The sequence below is a fragment of the Micromys minutus genome (genome assembly GCF_963924665.1).
Source record: "Micromys minutus genome assembly, chromosome: 22".
NCBI lineage: Eukaryota > Metazoa > Chordata > Mammalia > Rodentia > Muridae > Micromys > Micromys minutus.
Window position 1 is genome coordinate 990336 of NC_137957.1, and position 21276 is coordinate 1011611.

General features: G+C 54.6%; 1 protein-coding gene across 2 annotated transcripts; it reads right to left on the reverse strand.

Annotated features, from left to right (window-relative positions):
- Positions 1-81: 81 nt before the first annotated feature.
- MAP2K2 (mitogen-activated protein kinase kinase 2) lies at positions 82-20779 on the reverse strand. 2 transcript variants are annotated; one of them, XM_080935575.1, is made up of 11 exons: positions 20491-20779; positions 18100-18310; positions 12594-12740; positions 10002-10079; positions 9451-9502; positions 9258-9382; positions 8939-9152; positions 7601-7665; positions 6804-6865; positions 6173-6218; positions 82-5170 (listed from the first exon to the last, which is right to left on the reverse strand). In XM_080935575.1, exons 1-11 carry the CDS (start codon positions 20580-20582, stop codon positions 5060-5062), a joined length of 1203 nt encoding a protein of 400 aa, XP_080791701.1. In that variant the 5' UTR covers positions 20583-20779; the 3' UTR covers positions 82-5059. The 2 variants fall into 2 exon arrangements, with proteins under 2 accessions (XP_080791701.1, XP_080791702.1); XM_080935576.1 differs by lacking the exon at positions 20491-20779 and adding an exon at positions 17599-17665 and having other exon boundaries at positions 18100-18222.
- Between the last annotated feature and the right edge of the window lie 497 nt (positions 20780-21276).

Here is a 21276-nt window from a genome sequence, read left to right on the forward strand (position 1 = left end):
GAGAGAGAGAGAGAGAGAGAGAGAGAGAGAGATTTCTCCATTTGCTGCCAAGCCTGGTGACTGAAATACAAACACTTGAAGTCACAGAAAGGTAATGGCACTGGCCTTTAATCCCCATACTCAGGAAGCAGAGGTGGATAGATCTCTGTGAGGCCCAGCCCGTCTCCAAAATTCAATAATAAACACATTCTCAAAAGCATGCACACATATGTAAGGTAGAGCTCAGTGAGTGCTGGCTTGGAGTGAGCAAAGGCCCTAGAGTGATCCATTCCTGTACTACAAGACAAGCAAGCAACACACACGTGCACACGCGCACACACATACACACACGCGCACGCACACACAAGAAAACTGTCCACAGCAGGAGACAGGGCCCAGCATGAGTGGCCTCAGCCCCTGACCCTCCTAGTCCCACTTTGCCCCCCAAGAAGCCCTCAGTGGGGCTCCCAGCAACAGGAAAACCAACAGGGGCTGTGGGCGGGGCCTCACCAGTCCAGGAAGAAGAGGGACATTGAGGGGAGGAGGAGGGGCACTGGGTCTACCACCAAGCTGGGGCTTCCTCCTGTGCTTCCGGCTCTTTCTTGTGGGGTGTAGATCCCAGACAGCACACCTCCTTTGAATTTCCATCCATGAAACATGTGACTTCCCCCTTACCACACCACTGTCTTTCAGGCTCCTTCACCGACAGAGAGCGTAGTTCCAATGTCGGCAAGACTCTGAGAGGCCCCCTCTGTCTGTGTCCCTACATGGATCACAGGACTCCGTGTGGTACAACAGAACAAAAACTGAAGTCACTGACGTAAAAAGAGGGGGTCACCGTGTCTCCTTTGTGTGGGGAACCTGGGTAGCCAAGTCCCCAAGAGGCCAGCCATATGGCCAAGCAGGTGGAGATGCTTGCAAGCAAGTGTGAGTTTGAGCTCTGAACTCTACCTGATGAAGGGACTCCCTGGAGCTGTCCTATAATAAATAGATAATAAACAAACGGAGTGAAGAGGAGGTTAGGCTGAAGACAGGAATGCACATAAAGTTACAAACAAAACAAAAATACTTGCTACTTTTGCAATGAACTCAAGTTCGGTTCCCAGCACTCACCTCAGAGGCCAGTGATGTTCACCTCTGGGGATCTGATGCCTGTTTCTGGCCTCTACACACACACACACACACACACACACACACACACACACACACACACGGAAAACAAAGGGTCTCAAAAAGTTTCCCTGAGGACTGAGGGAGGACATTAGGTGAGTCTTTGCCAAGAGACCTACCCACCTGGGCCGGAGTCTTTGTGAGAAAATTCTACATTGTTCTGATGGATGAGAGGCATGTGGTACCATGCTAGAACACCTTGGTTTGTTTTGCTGTGTGTGCATGGAAGCCAGTGGTTATGGGTATCTGCCATGGTGTTTTTTGAAGCAGGGTATCCCTGAATGTAGAGTCCATGGGTTTCTCTGGGCTGTCTGGCTGGTGAGCCCAGGGGTCCTCCTCCCTCACTCTCCAGGGCCCCGAAGTTTCAGAAATGCACTGGCTTTTTATATGGGCATTGGGGACCCATGATTGCACAGGAAAGCACTTCACAGACTGAGCCATCTCCCCAGTTTTTTGTTTTTTCTGAAGTGGGCACTCTGTGTAACCCATCCTAGCCTAATTCAGGGCAGTTCATCTACCTCTCTCTCAGATCCTGCAACTACAATGCAGCATCAATGGCCACCTAGGTTGTTGCTCTTTCTCTTGGTGCTGCCAGGACAGTTCCCAGCCACAGGGCCAGGACCAGCCCTATGTGAACCTCACATCTTTTGAGACAGTGTAGCCCTAGCTGTCCTAAAACTCCCTCCCTAGAGCCACCTGACCTCAACCTGCCTCTGCTTCCACAAGGTCAGGATTAATCATGTACAGGAGGATACCCTCCTGTTTGAGGTTAGGTCCTATGTAGCCAAGGCTAGCCTGCAGCTCACTATATAGTTAGCAACAGCTGTGAGCTCCTGATCCTGGCTCCGTCTTCCAAGTGCTGTGCTGACAGGTGTGTGTCACCAATACCAGGTCCTACCTGGCGCTATCTGGGAATTCTACCAGACTCAGGTGTAACCCACGTCTCCCAAGAGTATTAGGGTCTCCCTGCTTCGCCTTGGCTCTTGGGGCAGTCTGTCTGTGCCAACAGCAGATGAGGTTGAGTGGGGTGATCCACGGGCTCCAGCTGCTGCACACTGAGCTGACAGAAGGAGGGAGGCAGCAGAGAAACCCTGGCTGTCCTACAATCACCCATCATGGAGAACATGGCACTGGGCTCCACCCTCATCACTCTGGATGGCGTCTGCAAGGCAACACAGGGAGCTGGAGGCCAGCCTGGGCTACATGACACACTTGGCTAAAACAGACACCGTGCAGCCTTTGGTCCACGATTCTGCTTTAGTATTTAAGGTCAGGAAAGCTGAGGCGGGCATGTGCCAGGCCTTCCCCCAGGGCCCTGAACTTTGACCTCATCCGTGATGCTCCTGCAGCACCTCCATTAGATCCCACCTGCCCGGTGAGTCAGAGCTCGTGTCTGGGCACAGCCTAGGCACAGGTGGTGGCCCTGGGCAGGTCATTCAGTGAGGCTGGGTTCCTCCCTCACCAGACTGCCCAGAAACCCAGCATTGGCACTACAGGCCTCTCCCTCCCCTGGAAGCTGGTGAAACCAGAGCCCCATCACCATCCAGTCTCCGGAGTCATGGCTACCCAGGAATGGAACAGCTGCAGGGTCCTGACCACCTGCTCTGAGTAGGAAGGATAGAGGGAGGTAGCTCATTCCACTCAAGCTCAGGCAAGCAGCCTGCCTTCTGGGAAGCCCCGAACACCTCACATCTGTGTTCTGTGCTGTTCCCACACATGCACCTCCACCAGACTAGGTCCCTTGGCTCTGGATTTTCGAAATGTGGGTGACACCTAGAGACTCCATGCCACACACGCTCTCGCTGAAACTGCTGTGGTCAGTGTCATCACACTCAACTACACGGATATCTGCTGACAGCTGAATGGACAAACTACACAACCCCCCCTTTCTTGGCTTCCTGCCAATTAGCCAAGGCTAGCCCCTGGGCTCTCATCAGGTATATAACTTAGGACACTGAGCCTGGTCCTCCAGCCTCCACTCCCAAGTGCTGGAAATGACCGACAGGCAGTGCACCTGGTTCTCGGTTTGTCAACTGGTTATGACCTCAGAGTTCTCCCTCCCTCTGAGGGCTGGGGTCAAACTTGTGGCAATGCTCCTGCCTCAGTTTTTCCTAATGTTGGGGTAGTTTCCTTGTGTGCCCATGCACATGGGTGTATTGTGAGGCCAGAGCCAAGCATGTAGTGTTCCACTGTAACATTCCATAGGGTTTGAGAGTCTCCTGTCTCTGCCTCTGGAGTGACACCAGACTGGGCCTTCTTTATGACTGAATTTCTGAACCTGGAGTCCACTTGAGCTGGTGTGGCTGGCTCCTGAGCTCACCAGACCATCCAAACACTGAGTGGACACTCCACACAAACATGCTTAGCATTGGTGTGCTCTAGGACCGCACCCAGACCCACACCCCCAGCTTGCCTACACATGCATGGACCCTAGGAGCAGCCTCCTCAGCCAGCCCCAGTCGAATCAGATCTCCAGAGTTGCAGCTGTGGCTCAAATACAAGGGAGACAACTGGACAGCAAGCAGCCAGCCCTAGCCTGGTGCAGCAGGTGGGCGCAGGCCCATGACAGTTGGACAGGCTGACTTCATCACTGGGAAGGTGTGAGCTAAGCCACTGTAAGGGTCATTAACCTCAGCACGTGGGCAGAGAGCAGCCTGGTCTGAACGTAAGTTCCAGGGCAAGCAGGAGACTAAAACAAGGCCACAGACCTGTGCCTGTGGGAACTAGTGGGAGCCCAGGGTCCATCCCCAGCACTGGAAAGGTCAAGGCTGGTCACAGGCCAGCCTAGGCTATTGTGGACCCTGTCTCATAAAAAGATTGACAGGGTGGCAAACGCCTTTAATCCTAGCACTCAGGAGACAAAGGCAGGTGGATCGCTTGAGTTCTAGGCCAGCCTGTTCTATAGAGAGAGTTCAGGAACAGCCAGGGACACAAAGAGACCCTGACTCAAAAACCAGACAAAAAGGGCAAACACACACACACAAAATTCCAATACGTGATTTCACCATTCCTCTAAGACTTTCTCACTAGGTAGCCCAGGGTGGCCTAAAACCTGACTCAGCCTTCCCAGAATTTGGGGGTGTGCGGGATGGATGCAGCTCATGGCAGAGATTAGGCTTTCCCTTCCCCCACCACACTGGGTACTTCCTGTTTCCCAGGCCCCCCTCATGGTCCCCATCCTCATGGTACAGGGGGCTCTGCCTTTAGGGAGGCAACAGTGCCCTGCAGTGCAGGAGCAACCAGCAGAGTGTGGTGGACAGCACCTGCTTGGACCACCTGGCTGGAGCACGTGGTGGCATCCTGGGGACATCTGAGAAAGGAATACTTTTGTCATCCCTAAGAGGGACGGCAAGAAATGCAGATGCTCCTCAGCTTTTTGCAGAGTGAAAGTTCCAGGTCTGTCTCAATGTGATCTGTGTGTTAGCAGGGATGTTCCAGGCTCTTTAGGCTTTGGGAACATGAGGCGGCCTCAGGCTTTCTTTACAGGCCACTGTGGCTGTGGGCCACTGACTCTAACTGGTGGGACAGGTGTGACACTGGTGGGGTTGCTGTAAGCTGTGTTGAGGCCCTTATCTAGTCTCATGACCCAGATCCACTGGGGTCTCTTCCGGAGAGCGCAAGCATATGCTGAGTCAAGCCCCCTGCTCCACAGCCCCTGCAGGAGCTGAGGCCTGGGGAGGGAGGTGTGGAGGGCGATGTTTATCACCCCCTGCTCAGCCCTTCTTCCACCTGCTGACTGAGTCATAAGCAAGCAATGGGTCAGCAGCACAGCAGCAGCTTTTCTTTCTCTCTGCGCTTTGTTTAGTTTTTCAAATGTGCACAGGTCCCCTGCCACAACACACAGCATCACTGTCCCCAGGAGCGGCCACTGTGCCAACAGGGACAAGGACAGACTGCTGGACGACGGCTGTCACACTGCGGTACGCGTGGGTGTGCTGGGCTGCTTCAGCCGAAGGGTTCTGCACAGCCAGCCGGCGAAGTCCACATCCTCCCCCTCAGAGCGCTTGATGAAGGCGTGGTTCTGAAAGATGCAGGGCATCAGTCACAGCCTGAGACCCAGGCCTGCTCAGGTGGCCTGGCAGTCCCTGATCCATCCTCCCTTCAGAACAGCTACGGTCACCAGGCTGTGACTGTGAGAGCTGAGCAGGTTCTCCAGAGGGAAGGCTGGCCCCTCTGACCCTACTGCTGACTCTTTGGCAGGACAGAATGAAAGAGCACAGGAGGCCACGGCTGGGTCGCAGGAAGCAAGGACACCCACCCCACTACCCTACTTTGGATGTCTCCACTTTTTGTTTTGCTTTTTGAGACAGTTTCTCTGTGTAGCCCTGGCTGCCCTGGGCTCACTCTGTAGACCAGAATGGCCTCAAACAGAGATCTGCCTGTCCCTGCCTCGCCGTGCCAGCACCACCCGAATGCTTTTTTTTTTTTTTGGGGGGGGGGGCATGCTCATGTAGCCAAGGCTGACCTTAACCTTCTATGTAGTTAAAGATGACCCTGAAAACCTGACCTTCTTGCCTCACCACCCAGAGTGCTGGGAAGATGGGTGTGTGCCTGAGTTGGCCTCCTCAATATTGGCATGGTGGGGCACACTACTGTACTCGGCGAGGTGTTCCCCTCTGGGCCTCTGGGGTGGAGCAGGGGTGCACGCTTCCGTGCCTACCGTGGCTTTCTCTCTTAGGGGCCTAAAAAATAGACAGATGGTGCTTAAACCAGATTAGGTTTGTCCAGGAAGGGGTGTGTGGGGGTGCTAAGACCTGCCTGTAAGTCACTGGGCTCTGTTGGTCCTACCCTGTAGGTGGAGGCTTTCAGGGTGCAGGCTTATGCATGTTTTCATGTCAGACAATCCCCAGCCTCACAGGTGGCCTAAGCCCTAGGTGGCTGTGGAGGACATGGCCTGAGAATGGAGAGGTGGCAATCAAAGCACACCCTCAGTTCTGCGCCGCTCCTGGCACCAGAGCCAGGACTCTGCCCGTCCATCCGTGCTGACAGCCCTAGTCCCAGCCCAGGAGACCCCTCCACTCACCATGAGCAGCTTCAGGTCCGCACGCTCTGCTGGGTTCTTGATGAGGCTGGGGAGAAGACACAGATGTTACTTAGGGGCCCTGGCTCAGGTTTGCTGAGATGTGGCTGCTCACCAGGAGCACTCCATTTTAAAATTTCTGGGTAGCAGAGTCTTCTGTATCCCAGGCTGGCCTTGAACTCACTAGCAGATGATGACCTTGTCCTCCAGAATGCTGGGATGTCAGGAATGTACCTCTAACCCCTGTACCCCAACAACTAAATTGCTAAGTTCCTAATGAATTAGTAAACTGATAGGGACATTGTCCATATTGACCCTGGTAGGAGGCCAATACAAGGGGGCACACCCCACTATCAGGCACAGACGACCTTCTGGAACATGCGCACGGCCTGCCTCCTGCCCCACGCTCCAGAAACACCACATAGGAGGGAGTCCAGCAGCTCAACTAACTCCACCCCCCACGCCCACTGGGTGGGAGCTTGAGACAGCTGGGCCATGCGGGGACCCTCACCAGCAGGCAACAGTGCCAGTTGTGAGATTCTGGGGGATACTTTGACCCCTTACTGCACACAGTAGCCCAGGAACCCAGAGCTGAGTGTGGGGCTGCCCCACCCGTCCCACAGGCCCATCTCACCATTTATTCACAAACTCCTGAAAGTCTGAGCTGAACACACCACTGGGCAGCTTGGGAGGCGGCTGTGGAGGACAGGGAAGTCACTTAGGTGGTGCAGCAGGTGCTGGCCAATCGTCATCTGACCTGGCTCCTCCAGTTCAGGTTTTGCCAACACTATCAAGTGGGTGGGGCTGTGAGGGCGGCTCCAGGACTTCCTGGAGAAGTGCTGGCTGAGCGGGAGTGTCAGTGCCAGGCAGTGGCAGCCCTGTCACAGGCCAGAAAGCCCATCTGTGTTCTTCACCCCTGGGCACAACCATGTAGTCACACGTGACCCTGGCTCCCTTCTAGAGACCTGCTTGCCTTTGTTGTTCCATTCCTGGCTGCTTCTGAGTCAGGGTCTCACGCTGTAGCTAACTCTTCAGTTACTATGTGACTTGCCTCAGCCTCTCACACAAGGAAGAGCACTAGGTTGGAATTAAGTCTGCCCTAGGAGCCACCTTCTGTGCCTGTGGCTGTGACCAGCCCCTCACCTCACTGGAGGATTCTAGGGAGGAACTCTCCCATGCCTTCGGCCCTTTTCCTATGGAGCCAGCCAAGCCACAGTACTAGCCTAGGCTGGCCCACACTGACCTCCGACTCAAGCTTCCTGCCTGAGCTGCTGAGTAGCTTGGGTCACAGGCATGATAAAGACACCAATGGCTTTCTACCGACTGGGGACTGGAGGAGCAGCCCCCCCACAACATCCCGTCCCCCAGGAAACATCCAGGGTAGGCCAGCCAATTCCTTGAGCAAAGCACCTGAAGGCCAAGGGCACACACCTCGTTCACTATGTAGTCCAGCAGTTCAAAGATGGCCATGGCCGGTCGGCTGTCCATCCCATGACCTACTCAACAGTACAAAAACCACATTAGCTGTGGGGTACAGACTTCAGAGGGTGACCCTGTCCTCCTGCCAGGACTCTCTTCTACACTCACAGGCTGGACGATGCTCTGAGGGTGGGGGAGGAGACTGGCGATACAACAGGAACACCAATGTGACCTTGCAGAGCAGCTGCTGGGTATTTGGAACAGGTGGGTGACGACCCCTGCCCAAGGCCCTGATAGCCAGCAGCTGAACTGTGCCTTGCCCATCCTGTTATGGGCTGCTTTGGGACTTGCGCAGGAAAGGCACTGGCCAGTAAGCTGGCCTGGTGTCACCACCACAGCTCGCCAAAGGATTGGGGCCATCTGAGGACTGTGTCCTGAGATACGGTGTCAGGGTGAGCAGCCAGTGTGGGGCACAGGGTGGGGAGGGGCTCTCTGCTCTTTAACGTCATGTGAAGCACACACCACACACTCAGAACATACACAGGGAATGAGTCCAGTTACATGCAGGGAACTCTAAGACATGGTACTTGGTGAGATCCAAACACAAAGTTACGTAATGTGGACTCCATGACAGAAAACGTCCAGTACAGTGTGCGTGTGTAGGGGAGACGGCATAGTGAATGGGACTTCCTTTAGGGGGTGGCTGAATGTTCAAGAACCAGACAGAAGCAGCAGACACTCATGTGTGGATGTGCTAACCACTGGCCTACAGGGCAGCCAGGAAGCAATATGTCTCTGCAGTTACAAAGCCCATTCCCTGGCTTCAATCCCAGCAGGTAGGTGTTCTGCAGAGACTCTGTCCCTCACCAGGAACCTATCCCTGCCTCTCAGTGGCCAAGGGTTGGATTGTCTCCCCAGGTCCCCTGGAAACTAGTTTCCCTCCAGTCTGCACTTCCTGTGTTGCCAAGGCCCCAGGGATGTCACCAGGTTACCTGCACCGAGGCTTCCTGGATGCCAGGTTACAGATGTGTAAGCTGCAAGTGGTGGCTGGCTCCCTTTGTACTCCAAACCCCATTTACATATTTTCAAGTGGAAATGCCTGGGAAGCCCAGCAGGCGGCGGTGCCTGACCTCTGACCTCCAGTGGAGTGTCCTGGCCTCCCAGCTGGCAGCAACAGGTGCAGCTGCCCAGGACAGAGAGTGACATCCATGCTGCCTTAGCTCTGTCCCCAGAAAGCCCAGGACCATCTGAGGACTGCTGACCACAGCAAGTCCTGTCCAGGGACAGCTGCTACAGAGAGGCAGCTGATCCCCCGCCCATCCCTCTCCAGCTAGCTGTGATGTCCCATACCACTGATGGGGCGTCCAGGGGGCCTGGGCCGCGGTGAGACACTATGGGGCTCTCCATCTGCCCCGTCCACCACAGGGCGGCCAAAGCTGGCCTCTAGTTCCTTGGCATCAGGTGGGGGGATGGGGTACCTCCCGATGGCCAGCTCCACCAACGACAGCCCCATGCTCCAGATGTCCGACTGCACAGAGTAGTGGGTGCCCTGCAGCCGCTCTGGCTGTCAAAGAAACAGGAGAACAGCTGGGGTTGGTAGCAACAGGTAGGGGCCACACACAGCAGACAGACCCCACCGAGGATGCACATACAGAAGGCAGGTACTCACGGACATGTAGGAGCGCGTCCCTACAAATGAGTTGGCCATGGAGTCAATCAGCTGGCCGCTCACCCCAAAATCACACAGCTTGATCTCCCCACGGGAGTTCACCAGGATGTTGGAGGGCTTCACATCTGCGGACAGTGCCAGGGTGAGGGCTGCACTCGCTGTGGCCCACCCATGCCAGCCTGCACCCGCTTACCTCTATGCATGATCTGGTGCTTCTCACGGAGGTACGCCAGGCCCCGGAGCACCTGCAGGGAGGTCAGAGCCGGGTAGCCTATGTGTCTAGGGCAGCAGGGCTAGGCTGTGATGAGCCTCCCCAGCCACAGGGCAGTGCCATGGCAGACAAGTGACACACACGTCCCAAAGGTCTATACAGGAAACTGCAGCAAGCACATCGTCGCTGTCTGCATTTCAGAGTGAGGGTCCAGGGCTGCATCAAATTCGCCACAATTCTGTCTCCACCTCTCATGTTGAGGTGATGGGCATGTGCTCCCATGCCTGGAGTTTATTTCCTCTTTTAAAATAGGGTCTCACTACATAGCCCTGGCGGACCTGGAACTCACTGTGCAGACCGGGCTGCCCATCTCCTAAGTGCAGGCTGGGTGCACATCATCATGCCAAGCGCCACTGGTCATTTTTATACAGGGAAGGAGTGTTCACAGGACACATGTCATAGTGGAGCCGGCAGAGGAACTCAAGTGGATGGGGACATGATCTCCCAGGAGGAGCAGCAGCCAACAAACTTACCGCAATGCTGACCTTCCCCAAGATGTCCTCAGGAATCCGCTTGGCCTCCTTCAGTACCTGGTCCAACGAGCCTCCGTCCTGAATGCAGAGATGATAGTAACTGGCTTTGTCAAGACGCCCAACCCAAAACTCAGGCAGGCCAACCCTGTCAGCCCCAGCCAACCTCGATTTCCCAGGTCCCCAAGCGGGTGTGTGGTGTGGGAGGCTGCAGAGCCCTGAGCTAAAGTGACAGAAGCATCTGTTAAAGCTAACTTCTGCCACCAGGGGCAAACGGGCCACACAGGAGGTCCTTGGGCAGGATCAGCCAGGACCGGCTCACGGCTACTTCTCCTGGAGTAGGCTGAGGATCAGACCTAAGCCCAAGGACTGTGCCCCACAGAAGGGCATAGGCAGCCCACAGGTCTCCACCCTGGCGGTTCCTTACACCTAAGGCGTGGTCCCGGCTCCACTCAACAGATGAGGAAATACGTGCTGACCCAGCGGGGCCGGGAACAGAGCCTCAAGGTCAGGAAGGGGCCTCCTCAGAGCTGCCCCGGGTCCTTCCAGTGCACTGTCCAGCTGGGCACTGAGTCAGGGGATCCCATGTTTTATTCTCTATCTCTCCCTCGCTCGCTCCCTCCCTCTCTCTCCCTCTCTAGGTTATTCAAGACAGGGTTTCTCTGTGTAACACTGGCTCTCCTGAAACTTGCTTTGTAGATCAGGCTGGCCTTGAACCCAGTGATCTACCTGCCTCGGCCTCCAGAGTGCTGGGATTAAAGGCATAGTGCAGCTCTGGCTGGGCACTAGGGAAAGACAGGGTGCTGTCTACCTAGGACAGCAAGGTCAATACTTCTCTTAGGTCACACCGGACCCTACAGGAGCAGCCTGCCAGGCCTCCCCCAACTCTATCACAGGGGTTCCTGAGCGTGACAGCAACAAGCATCTCATCCTGGGTTGAGCCTGGGAAATCTTAGCCAGGTCTTAGTGCCCTAGGGCAAGGTGGAGAACTGGGGTGCTGCCAGTCCATGCATATACCTCCAAGGCACTAGCAACTCACTAGCCCAGAGAGCAACAAGACCTTGTCTTATGGAGATCCAGACAGACAGCCCAGGCTGAGTCCCCAGGGCTTCCTGCTGTCCATGCCATGGGTACACTTCAGACAGTGTGAGCACTCCTGCAAGCACTTAAGGACAACCAGCAGCACTTCCCTTCTGTGCTAACTGGGCCTAAGTCTGGCAGTAGGAAGGGGGCAGGGCTTCTTGAGAGGTGGCCTAAAGGGAAGTGTGGGCCTTAGATGGGGGCAGCAGGACCCCAGCTTCTCTCTCCTATTTCCTTGGCTTCCAGATGGAGGCTGAGCAGTTCTGCCTCCCAGGAAACATTTTTCAAGCTGGGCTGGAACATTCCAGATTAGTGACAAGGCCCTGTGCAACAAGCTTTCGGACAGAGACCAGAGTTCCTTCCTACTAGCTCCGGGCAGGCCATAGGCCTAGACACAGCTATGGCCTGGGAGTCATCTTGCCCTTCTAAATCTTGCTGAACGTGGGTCACGTGAGTGTGGAGCCCACAGAGCTGTGGTGAGGGCTACCTAACACAAGTCAACAATAGCAAGCGAGGAAAACCCACTGCTGCTTGTACCCAAGTTCTGCAGCACCCCAGGACTAGGAGCCAAACACACTCTTGTTTCTGTGTCGACTTCTACAGGAAAATGAAAGTGGACCAGTGCCAGGACCCCAAATGACCACCCCACCCCCAGCCCCCAAGGGTGAGCTTTCTTCCCAGGACACGCCCACACCAGGTAACCCGTGACTTAAAACCAGACTACATCAGCCAGCAGAGCGGAGTGGTTATTTTTTCTTATCATTGAGACAGGGCCGAGTATGGCCTTCCCTCCCTCCCTCCGAGGATGGTGAATTCACCACGGCCAGGCTCGTATTGTTTTCACAGGGAGCTTTGCTGTGTCTCAAGCTGGCCTCAAATCCAAGGCAATCCTCCTGCCTCTGGGAGCTCCCATCCCAACAGTTAGCCAGTGAGCGAAGCACCTGTTCCACAGCCCCTAGCCACTCTGGCAATGTTCCTTAGGCTGGAGTCCCCTTCCTGCAGGGGACCAGGAGGCCTGTGACCCAATGGTCACACATCTATGAAGGGATTGTCTACTAATCCGTGAGGCAAGCAGGGTAGGCTCAAGGGAGAGGCAGTGCCACAGCTGGGTGTAAGGAAACCTGCTCAAGTTCATTTGCTCCCCATACCCAAAGGTCTATAGGTCAGCGCGCTGGGAAAGCATGGCTGAGAACCACAGGAGCTACCATGCCTTCTGGGGAGTCACCGGGCTTGGGCACCTGGATCAGCAGGTTGGGGTCTCTTTTTGGCCCAAATTTTCCATCCTGCCCAACTGTGGAACCTCAGACTGTTATCTAGACAGCGAGGTATGCAGCTACCATCTGAAGTTGGGGACCCACAACCTGGATGCATCCTTCTACTCAGAGCTTAGCTAACAGTAATGGAACAGGAACCCACTTCCCAGTGGGCGCACTTTTACCGTGGGGACCACAGATGCATGCCACACACCAGTGGCCCTGCGTGGGCCGGGGGACGGAAGAGAAAGCAGGCCCTCACCATGTGCTCCATGCAGATGCTGATCTCGCCGTCGCTGTAGAAGGCCCCGTAGAAGCCCACGATGTACGGCGAGTTACACTCGTGCAGCACCTGCAGCTCCCGGATGATCTGGTTGCGGACGGCGGGCTTGATCTCCAGATGGATCAGCTACGGAAGGAAGAGCGAGAAGCTGCCGAAGAGGAAGGGGCACGTGGCCAGCAAGCCCCACAGACCCTGTCTTCGGCATATGTCTGAGAAGGGAAGCCCCAGGGGATGGGTCTGTGGGTGACAGAGCACGGTGATACCATGTTTTCGCTTTTTCAGGAAAACTAGTCTCAAAGTGAAGATTTTGAAACAGGGAATGTTAGAACTCTATTCTTACGGGGGAAAAAGACACACCAAGCTACCTCATGCACACAGGCACCATCAGCGTGCCAGACCCGGTGCCCGAGGGGGGGGGGGCAGATGCTGCCACCAGAGACCGGGATATCTGCAGGAGGCATGGACAGAGCACCAGGAAAAACGAAATGAGGCCCACTACTGCTCCATTATGGCCACGGGCACGCGGGCAGCCTGGAGACAGAGCAGTCTCTGCATGGGCAAGGCAGGGGTCTGAGGACACATGCTGCAGTGGACACCCCCGCTGAGGGCCCACTCAGAAACCACAGCTAAGTATCCTGGTGTAACTACCTACCAGGAACAGCGGTCAGGGCAGGTAGGAAAGGCACAGAGCCACCCAGGGGAAAGAGGACCGGGACATGAAGGAGCCAGCTGAGCTCAGGACAGGCAAGAGGCTTAGAAAGTGTTTGTGATTTTGTGGTCCCTGCAGGTCCTGCAAAGATCCAGCCCTGACCCTGCCATCAGTTTTCAATCCTGCTGGTCCTGGACAAGGCTTCAAGCATGACCATCTGTCCCGAGAGGACAAAGGGATATTTTATGATTCTCCTTCTTCCCCAGGTCACACACTGGCTCCCACACCAAAAAGGGTCTGGTGTAACTTTAAGTTTTTCAAAGCCTACTTTTAACTTCTCTTCTAGCCCACCACCCACCAGATGTAGTGAAAAAGAAAGGATGTGGGAGAAGTGGACCTGTTTAGAAAGGTTCTGTGGGGGCTAGAGATGGCTCAGTGGTTAGAGCACTGACTACTCTTCCAGAGGTCCTGAGTTCAATTCCCAGCAACCACATGGTGGCTCACAGCCATCTGTAATGATATCTGATGCCCTCTTCTGGTGTGTCTGAAGACAGCTATAGAATACTCATATAACTAAAATAAACAAATCATTTAAAAAAAAAAAAAAGGAAAGAAAGTAAGAAAGGTACTGTGGAGCGACCCTCTGTGCTGTCTGGAAATCAGCAGCTCAGTTCACAGCTCAGCAGCGGCAGCTCGATCCACCAGCAAACACTTCAGATACACAGCCGTCCAGTACAGTAGTGCCGGACAGTGAGCAGAAATCAGCAGAGTCAACCAGGCCGCTGCCCAAGTCAGCAGGAGGGCAGGGCCCACAGGAACACCAGAGGTCCTCAGCTGTGCCTCTCTTAGGGGAGCGAAGATCAGTGAAGAGATGAGGCCAGCCCACGCTGCACACCGCGCTGCACCCGCAAGCCCCTCACAGTCTGCTGAGCCCTATTTATACGCCCTCCAAACATTGTGTGTCTCCACGGGTCTTGCCTCAGTACTTGAGTGTCCTTTCCATCATGTGTCCTTTCACATGCTTCCTTCGGCAGATAAAATGTTCCTTCATGAGTCTGCCTTAGCCTTTCGTACCTGTGTCTGCTTCAGGAAGACACTTCATGTGTTTGCTCCAGCAAAACACCGTCCAGCACAACTGACTTTCCAAAGAACCCTTAAGTTTCCACTTCAGGCTGGTGCAGAGGTACCTGCACCTAAAGACAGAGCCTGCTGTCCATGGGCACCATTTCATTGGAAAACAACAATGTACCTACAGGAATTCTAGCACTCAAACTACAGAACAGGCTACGGAGATGCTTCATTGGTTAAGAGCACTTGCAGCGCTTGAGGGACCATGTGTGGCTGCTCACAACCACCTGACTCCACCTGTGGAGGGGCCAGCACCTCTTGCCTCTGGGCACCCATAAATAGACTTTTTTTTTTTTTTTGGTAAAAAGTCAAATCATAGGCTGGAGAGATGGCTCAGTGGTTAAGAGCACCAACTGCTGTTCCAGAGGTCCTGAGTTCAATTCCCAGCAACCACATGGTGGCTCACAACCATCTGTGATGGGATCCGACGCCCTCTTCTAGCCTGCAGGTATAGATGCAGACAAAGCACTCATACATTAAAAACAAAACAAAACAAAACAAAAAACAAAAAACAAAAAAAACAAAAAAAAAACAAAAAAAAAAAAAACAAAAACCTTAAAATGTGTACAAAGTAAAACCACAAAACAAAAGCCCAGAGTGGGGACACACACCTGATACCTGATAACCACCCCAGGAGACTGGGGCAGGGGAATGAGGAGGTTTAGGTCAGCGGGAGCAACAGAGCAAGGTCTTGTCTCAGCGTGGCGAAGTGACACACATTTAATCCCAGCACTCAGAACGCAGAGACAAGCAGATCTTTGTGAGTTTGAGGCGAGCCTGGTCTACAGAGTGAGTTCTAGGATAACCATGGCTGTGTAATGAGATGCTGTCTCAAAAAAGATCTTGCCTCAAAACCACACTAAGCAAAACCACAAAGCATGTGGAAACGGTGTTTTCAGCAAGAGGTAATGGTAAGACTGCATCTACTGGTGCCAACATACTGGGGCCCGTGGGGTTCAGGTCTGCACTGGTAACCCTGGTAAAGCTGGGGGGCAGTACGGAATTTGTCAATGTGCTGGAACTCTGGGACCCTCAAGTGCACCAGGGAGCCAGCCAAGGAATTGGATGGATGTCTCTTTCTATGCTGAGCCTGGAATAGGAACTCACAAAGCCAACATCTATCTGCAGTCTAGATGCATGGTGACCACCTTGCGTAGCTCAAACATGGGCTCTGGACACTTGGATCTCTGCTGCTCCAGAGGACCTGGATCTGTGTGAGTCACCTGACCTGCCCCTTGCAGGAACCTGACCGCAAGTCTTTGTGTATCCACTGCTGGTAGTGGAGCCAACCTGTGAGCAGGACCATCCTCCTCTATCAGGGAGATGTAGGAATGGGGTGCAAAGGCTGGAAGACACTTCCCCTGTGACTAGAGACAGTCAGTCAGCAAGTGCAGTGCCTGTGCCACAACAGCTCTGGGAGGCTCCACCTCTGACACAACCTGTCCAGAGGCTTGACCAGAGGACACAGATGTTTCTAAGAGCATGCAATCCTAAGCCAGCTCCAGTCTCACTCTCACTGTGCCATCAGCCTGTCACTGGCTTCCAACAATCATAAACAGGTAAGCAGTTCTGTGCATGATGCCCTTGTTAGGGAGTAGTTGGCATGGAGACGTGGCCTTCAGGCTGCACAAGCTTTGGGAAAAACTGCCACTTGCTATGGAGAGCCAGCTTCCAGCCCAGGTGTGCTACAGCCCCACACAGGTGTCCTACTGGCCCACACAGGTGTGCTACAGCCCCACACAGGTGTGCTATAGCCCCACACAGGTGTGCTACAACCCCACACAGGTGTGCTACTGGCCCACACAAGTTTTGCTGACCATGCCAAGCTCAAGTCACAAGGGACCTAGGACTAAGTGTCAAAGATGTCACTAGAGGTTGGACCAGTCACAAAAAGCAAAAATGGAGTGGACATGTTCAGCCCTCTTTATTGTGGAATGCTACAAAGGATAACTCACATGTGGCAGAGCAGGGCAAGCTAGTCGAGAGGGTGAGGCACACAGCCCTCAACATCGCCTCATCAGGAGTGCCCTGCATCCAGAACAATTCCCGCACAATCGCCTCCTCTGCTGCAGCCACATGTCACAGCTGCCTGGAAGATGAGAGGGAGATCCTGGGTGACTCAGGCCCCCCTTCAGCCCTCTGAATGTTACAGCAGCCTTCTGCATGAGCTGGGTGGAGATTCCAGGACACTGAGACCAGAATCTTGGAATCTTCAGAGCCAGCAGAAGACTCTGAGCAGGGATGAGGTGGCTCCCCCTTGCTCAACAGATTGCTAGAGAGACTTCAAGAAAGGTCACGCGTGCCAACACTCTGATGTGCAGGTGTCACCATTGGCAGTGTCCTTATCTCGACGTTCCTTACGGGGACTCCTGGCACTAAGAGAGATAAGCCAGCAGGCAGGCAGCAGGGCCCATCTGCACCTGGCTGGAAGCCTGCAGATTGAGGATCTTCATCTCCTTGCCAAATCCCTAGAACCCAGCATGCACCAGGCACGCATGCACATACTGGCTTCCTGGAGCCTAGCATGCACACACCAGCCTCCTTGTGGCTGAAATGGCAACCTGCAAAGCAGTAAGCTTCAACCAAAGACAAGCAAGTGACCCCTGTGATAGGGTGGCTTCTTCAAATCAGCAGAAGGTAGAAAACAGGGACACTGCTTTCAAGTAGTCTTCAGGACTTCTGAGGCTCCAGGATACCCATCTTACTTGACCACTTACCAACCACTAGGCTAACCCACCATCACAGGCACTGAGACACTGGGTTCATCCCCAGCACCACCCCAAAGAAAACCAAGCTGTCTGCTGTGTGCATGTACCCACATAGGTCCTGCTTCTCTGGAGGCCAAGGACTTGGTTTATTGTTTGCTTGGCTTCTTTTCCATGTTCAGTCTCAGGCAGCCTAGATTGGCCTTGGACTCAGTATACAGCTGAAGGTGACTCTGCAGTTCTGGACCTCCTGGGACAACAGGCATGCACTACATGTGTGGTTTACGTGGTACTGGGGATGGAACCCAGAGCTTTGTGTGTGCCAGGCCAGCGCTCTGCCCACTGAGCCAAGACCGCCCTGGCAGATCATCAGAGACTAACAGATATGCAAACTTCACACATGGCCTTTCTCTAGCTAGTTGTCCGTGGCTTATAGGCCAGCCTGGCAAGAGTTTTGTCACAGATGAGAAGAGTATTTGGTGCATGCCAGGCTATAACTCACCAGCGTGCCACATCCCTCCAAGAAAATCAGCAGAGGCAGGAATCTCTCTTTTCCAGTCCAGCCTGGTCTACAGAGCAAATTCTAAATCAGCCAGAGCTTCACAGTAAGCTCTGATCCAGCATCACACGACCAAACACAGATGAGAACAGGACAAATATCCACTGTGATGGTTTGTACATGCATGGCCTAGAGAGTGGCCCTATTAGAAGGTGTGGCCCTGTGGAAACAGGTGTGTCACTGTGGGCATGGGCTTTAAGAACCTCATCCTAGCTGCCTAGAAGCCAGTCTTCCACTAGCAGCCTTCAGATGAAGATGTAGAACTCTCAGCTCCTCTGCACCATGTCTGCCTGGAAGCTGCCATGTTCCCACCTTGATGATAATGAACTGAACCTCAGAACCTGTAAGCCAGCCCCAATTAAATGTTGTCCTTGTAAGAGTTGCCTTGGCCATGGTGTCTGTTCACAGCAGTAAACCCTGACACAGCCACCCTGACGTCCTCACCTTTCTGGCCATGATGAGACCTGACGGCCGATGCCTTGCCTTTGTGACCACACCGCCATTGCCGGCACCCAGCTCTGAGATCCTCTCAAAGTCATCGTCCTTGAGCTCGCCAACCTGAGCCTTCTGGGTGAGGAAGGCCTCCAGCCGCTTCCTCTGCTGTTCATCCAGGTCCAGCTCCTCTAGCTTCTTCTGGAGGTCCACCAGGTTTGCCCTGCAGCGCCCAGAAGCAGAGGGTGAGCCAAGGACCTGAACCCCACGTCTGCGCTCCAGGATCCCCATCATGTAGGAAGAGATATGTCACTAGACAGAGGCTGGAACCGTGGGTCTGGAGGAATGACAAATGCCTCAAAGAACCCACAGAACCTCCAGACCACACGAAAAAAGAAGGGGCAGAGGTGTACCAAGGCCTAGGCCAGGACCTCATCTGTACTGAGGGCATTTCAAGTAGCTTTGGAGCCAAGAACTAGGCCATGAGGGAGGAAACTAGAGTGGCAGCAGCTGAGCCTGGGTTTGAATGGTGTGTGTGGTTATGTTAATCAAACCCGAGACCACCCATACACTAGGCACCCATATGCTAGGCCATATCCAGCCTCTCACTGAGGGACTCTGCGGGGGTGGGGGGGCGGCGGGGGTTGGGGTCCGGGAGGGGAGTTTGGGGGGGTCTAGCCTTTGAGACAGGGTCTAAAAGTTATCTGGACTGCCCTTGAATGTACTCTGTAAGTCTAGTTTGGCTTGAAGTACTTGAAGTGCTCCTGCCTCAGCTGCATGGGCTTGGCTTTTATAATTAAGAAACATGTTCCCACCTCTATCTTCATCCAACAGGAGGTTAGGCCCTCAGACAAGTCACTGCCCATCACACCCCATTCTTGCACACACACCCCATCATCCTTACAGGACCCTCAAGCTGTACTATATGTAGCCCTCGGAGCACCTCAGCACCTTCTGGCTGCTGCTTTGTCTTGTCCTCATTTTCTGGGATGCACCCAAGCCCTCCCATGCCCCAGTGGTTGTTCTAACCCATTAGCTTTGGCTAGCAGGATCTCTTCAGGGCACAGCATGCCCTTCTCTGACATTTTTCACCATGGGCTCCAGTCTCTTAGCACCCCCACACACACACCATTACTGTAAGCTCCACACTGGAAAGCCTTCTCCCCATTCTTTCCTGGCCATCTTTATGCACTATGGGGCCCTCAACACCTCCCTCAGTACATCAGCCTGGCTGCCTCAGATTGTGGCACAGTGCTAAGTTCTTCCATCACGTTGATACCCCTACAGAGGGGTGCCTCACCCTATCTTTCCTGGTCTGATATCACTTAAGGACCCTTAGCCTGGCCTCGCCTGGAACACCCCTCTTTTCGCCTAAGGAAACCCAGTTTTCCCTGTCTCTTCCCAGAAAATCCTTATACTCAACCTTATTTGATGAACCTTCCCTACTTGACCCTCTTCCTGAAATACCTTATACCCAACTGCACCCCTTGACCCCTCATCCCACCCCCACCATAGTGAGTCTGTTACCCCGACACACACCTCAAAGGGCACCATCCACTTTCCACTAGGTTACCATGCCCCCGACCAAGTCATGATCTCCACACCTCCCCTTGCTCCTTCCAAAGGGTTCTTTCCCTCTGCCTCGGCAAGGCCAGCCTTGCCTCCTGGGGCTTTTGGCAGACACTTCATGCCTTAAACTGCTCCACTCTTCTTGCCCCAGTCCTAAGCTCTGAACTAGGCTATCCCATTCAGCCTCTAGCCATACCAGGCCCCACACACACCTGGAAAGCCTCAGGGCTTCAATGACTGTCCTGGTCACCTTCAGGTGTCACACTCCCCTTCTTGGGTATCCAACTGCCCTGCCCCTTTTCGGGGCCCCTCTCCATACCCCCAAGTCTATCGCCTCTTTCTTTGCCCCAACAACTGCAGGACTTGCCCTCTCGTGCCCACCCCTCCTCCACTGCTCCTCAGTTTCTCCTCAACAGTAGGGATTTTTCCCACAGAGCCATCCTCAGACCCCGCCCCTTGTCCCCATCCCTACCTAGCCTCAGTCAGCCACTGCCTCAGCCAGTGCTCTAGACCCACTTTTATAAAGCTAAGCTATTATCAAGGAGGCCCCGCCCCTCTACGCTCACAGGCCACAAGGCTCTCCCCTTAGGCCCCGCCCATCTCCCCTCAGGCCAAGCTGGTACACCGAGGGTCTCACTCTCGGGCTGGGACCCCAACCAGGCTTTGTTCAGGTACTCGAAGGCCACGCCCCTCTCACCTCAGACCACACCATTCTCAGGACCACCCCTTTCCTCCCAGGTCCTGCTGCCATCCCTTCAGACCACACCCCTACTCGTGACCACGCCCCCTTCCCTCCGAGGCCCGCCTCCGTCCTCACATGCCCCGCCCACTCACTCGGAGGCGCCCTCGCTGGTGGGAGACGGGCCCTCGGCGATGGTAGGGTTAATGGTGAGCGCCGGTAACACCGGCTTCCTCCGGGCCAGCATCAGGGCTCCGCGGCCGGCGGTGGCACCTCAGCCGGGGCCCATAGGGGGCGGCGCAACGCGGGCCCGGGGCTGCGGCCTAGGCCGGGCAGAAAGTAGAAGGCGGCGGAGCCGGGAGCGCCGGGGAGAGAAGAGCGAGGCCGAGTGGAGCTGACGCTGCAGCACAGCCGGGAGGTCGGGGAACAGGGGGCGGCCACAAGATCGCTCGCCGGGCTCTCGCGAGAACTTTATCCACGAAGCTCCGCCCTCAGCTGAGGCGCATGCGCGCGGTGGACTCGCTGCTCCTGTAGCAGAAAGGGCAGAGGCGGACGGACGCTAGGCTAAGTCCTTGGCTGTGCCATCGGCTGCGCGTGCGTCTCAAACGCGGGCGGGGTTACAGACCGGCAGGACCACGAAGGGATAGACCGGGCTGTTTTAGGGTTTGCAAGTGGGCTTACCAGCAAGAACATCCCCGGACTTCGGCGACCAGCATCAGTCAAACCAGACTTGCTTATTTTCATATTATTTCCCTAGAGTGGGCATCCCAGTCACTGTGTGGCACTCCTGATCTGTGCTGGAATTGTAGGCCAGAGCTATCTTACCTGCTTTCTGTTTTGCTGCAGCCTCCTCTACTGTAGACGAGAGCGCTACCCACTAAACCCTACTCCCTGGTTTTTGTTTTGTTGCTTGCTTTTGTTTTGTTTTGAGACAGTGCCAC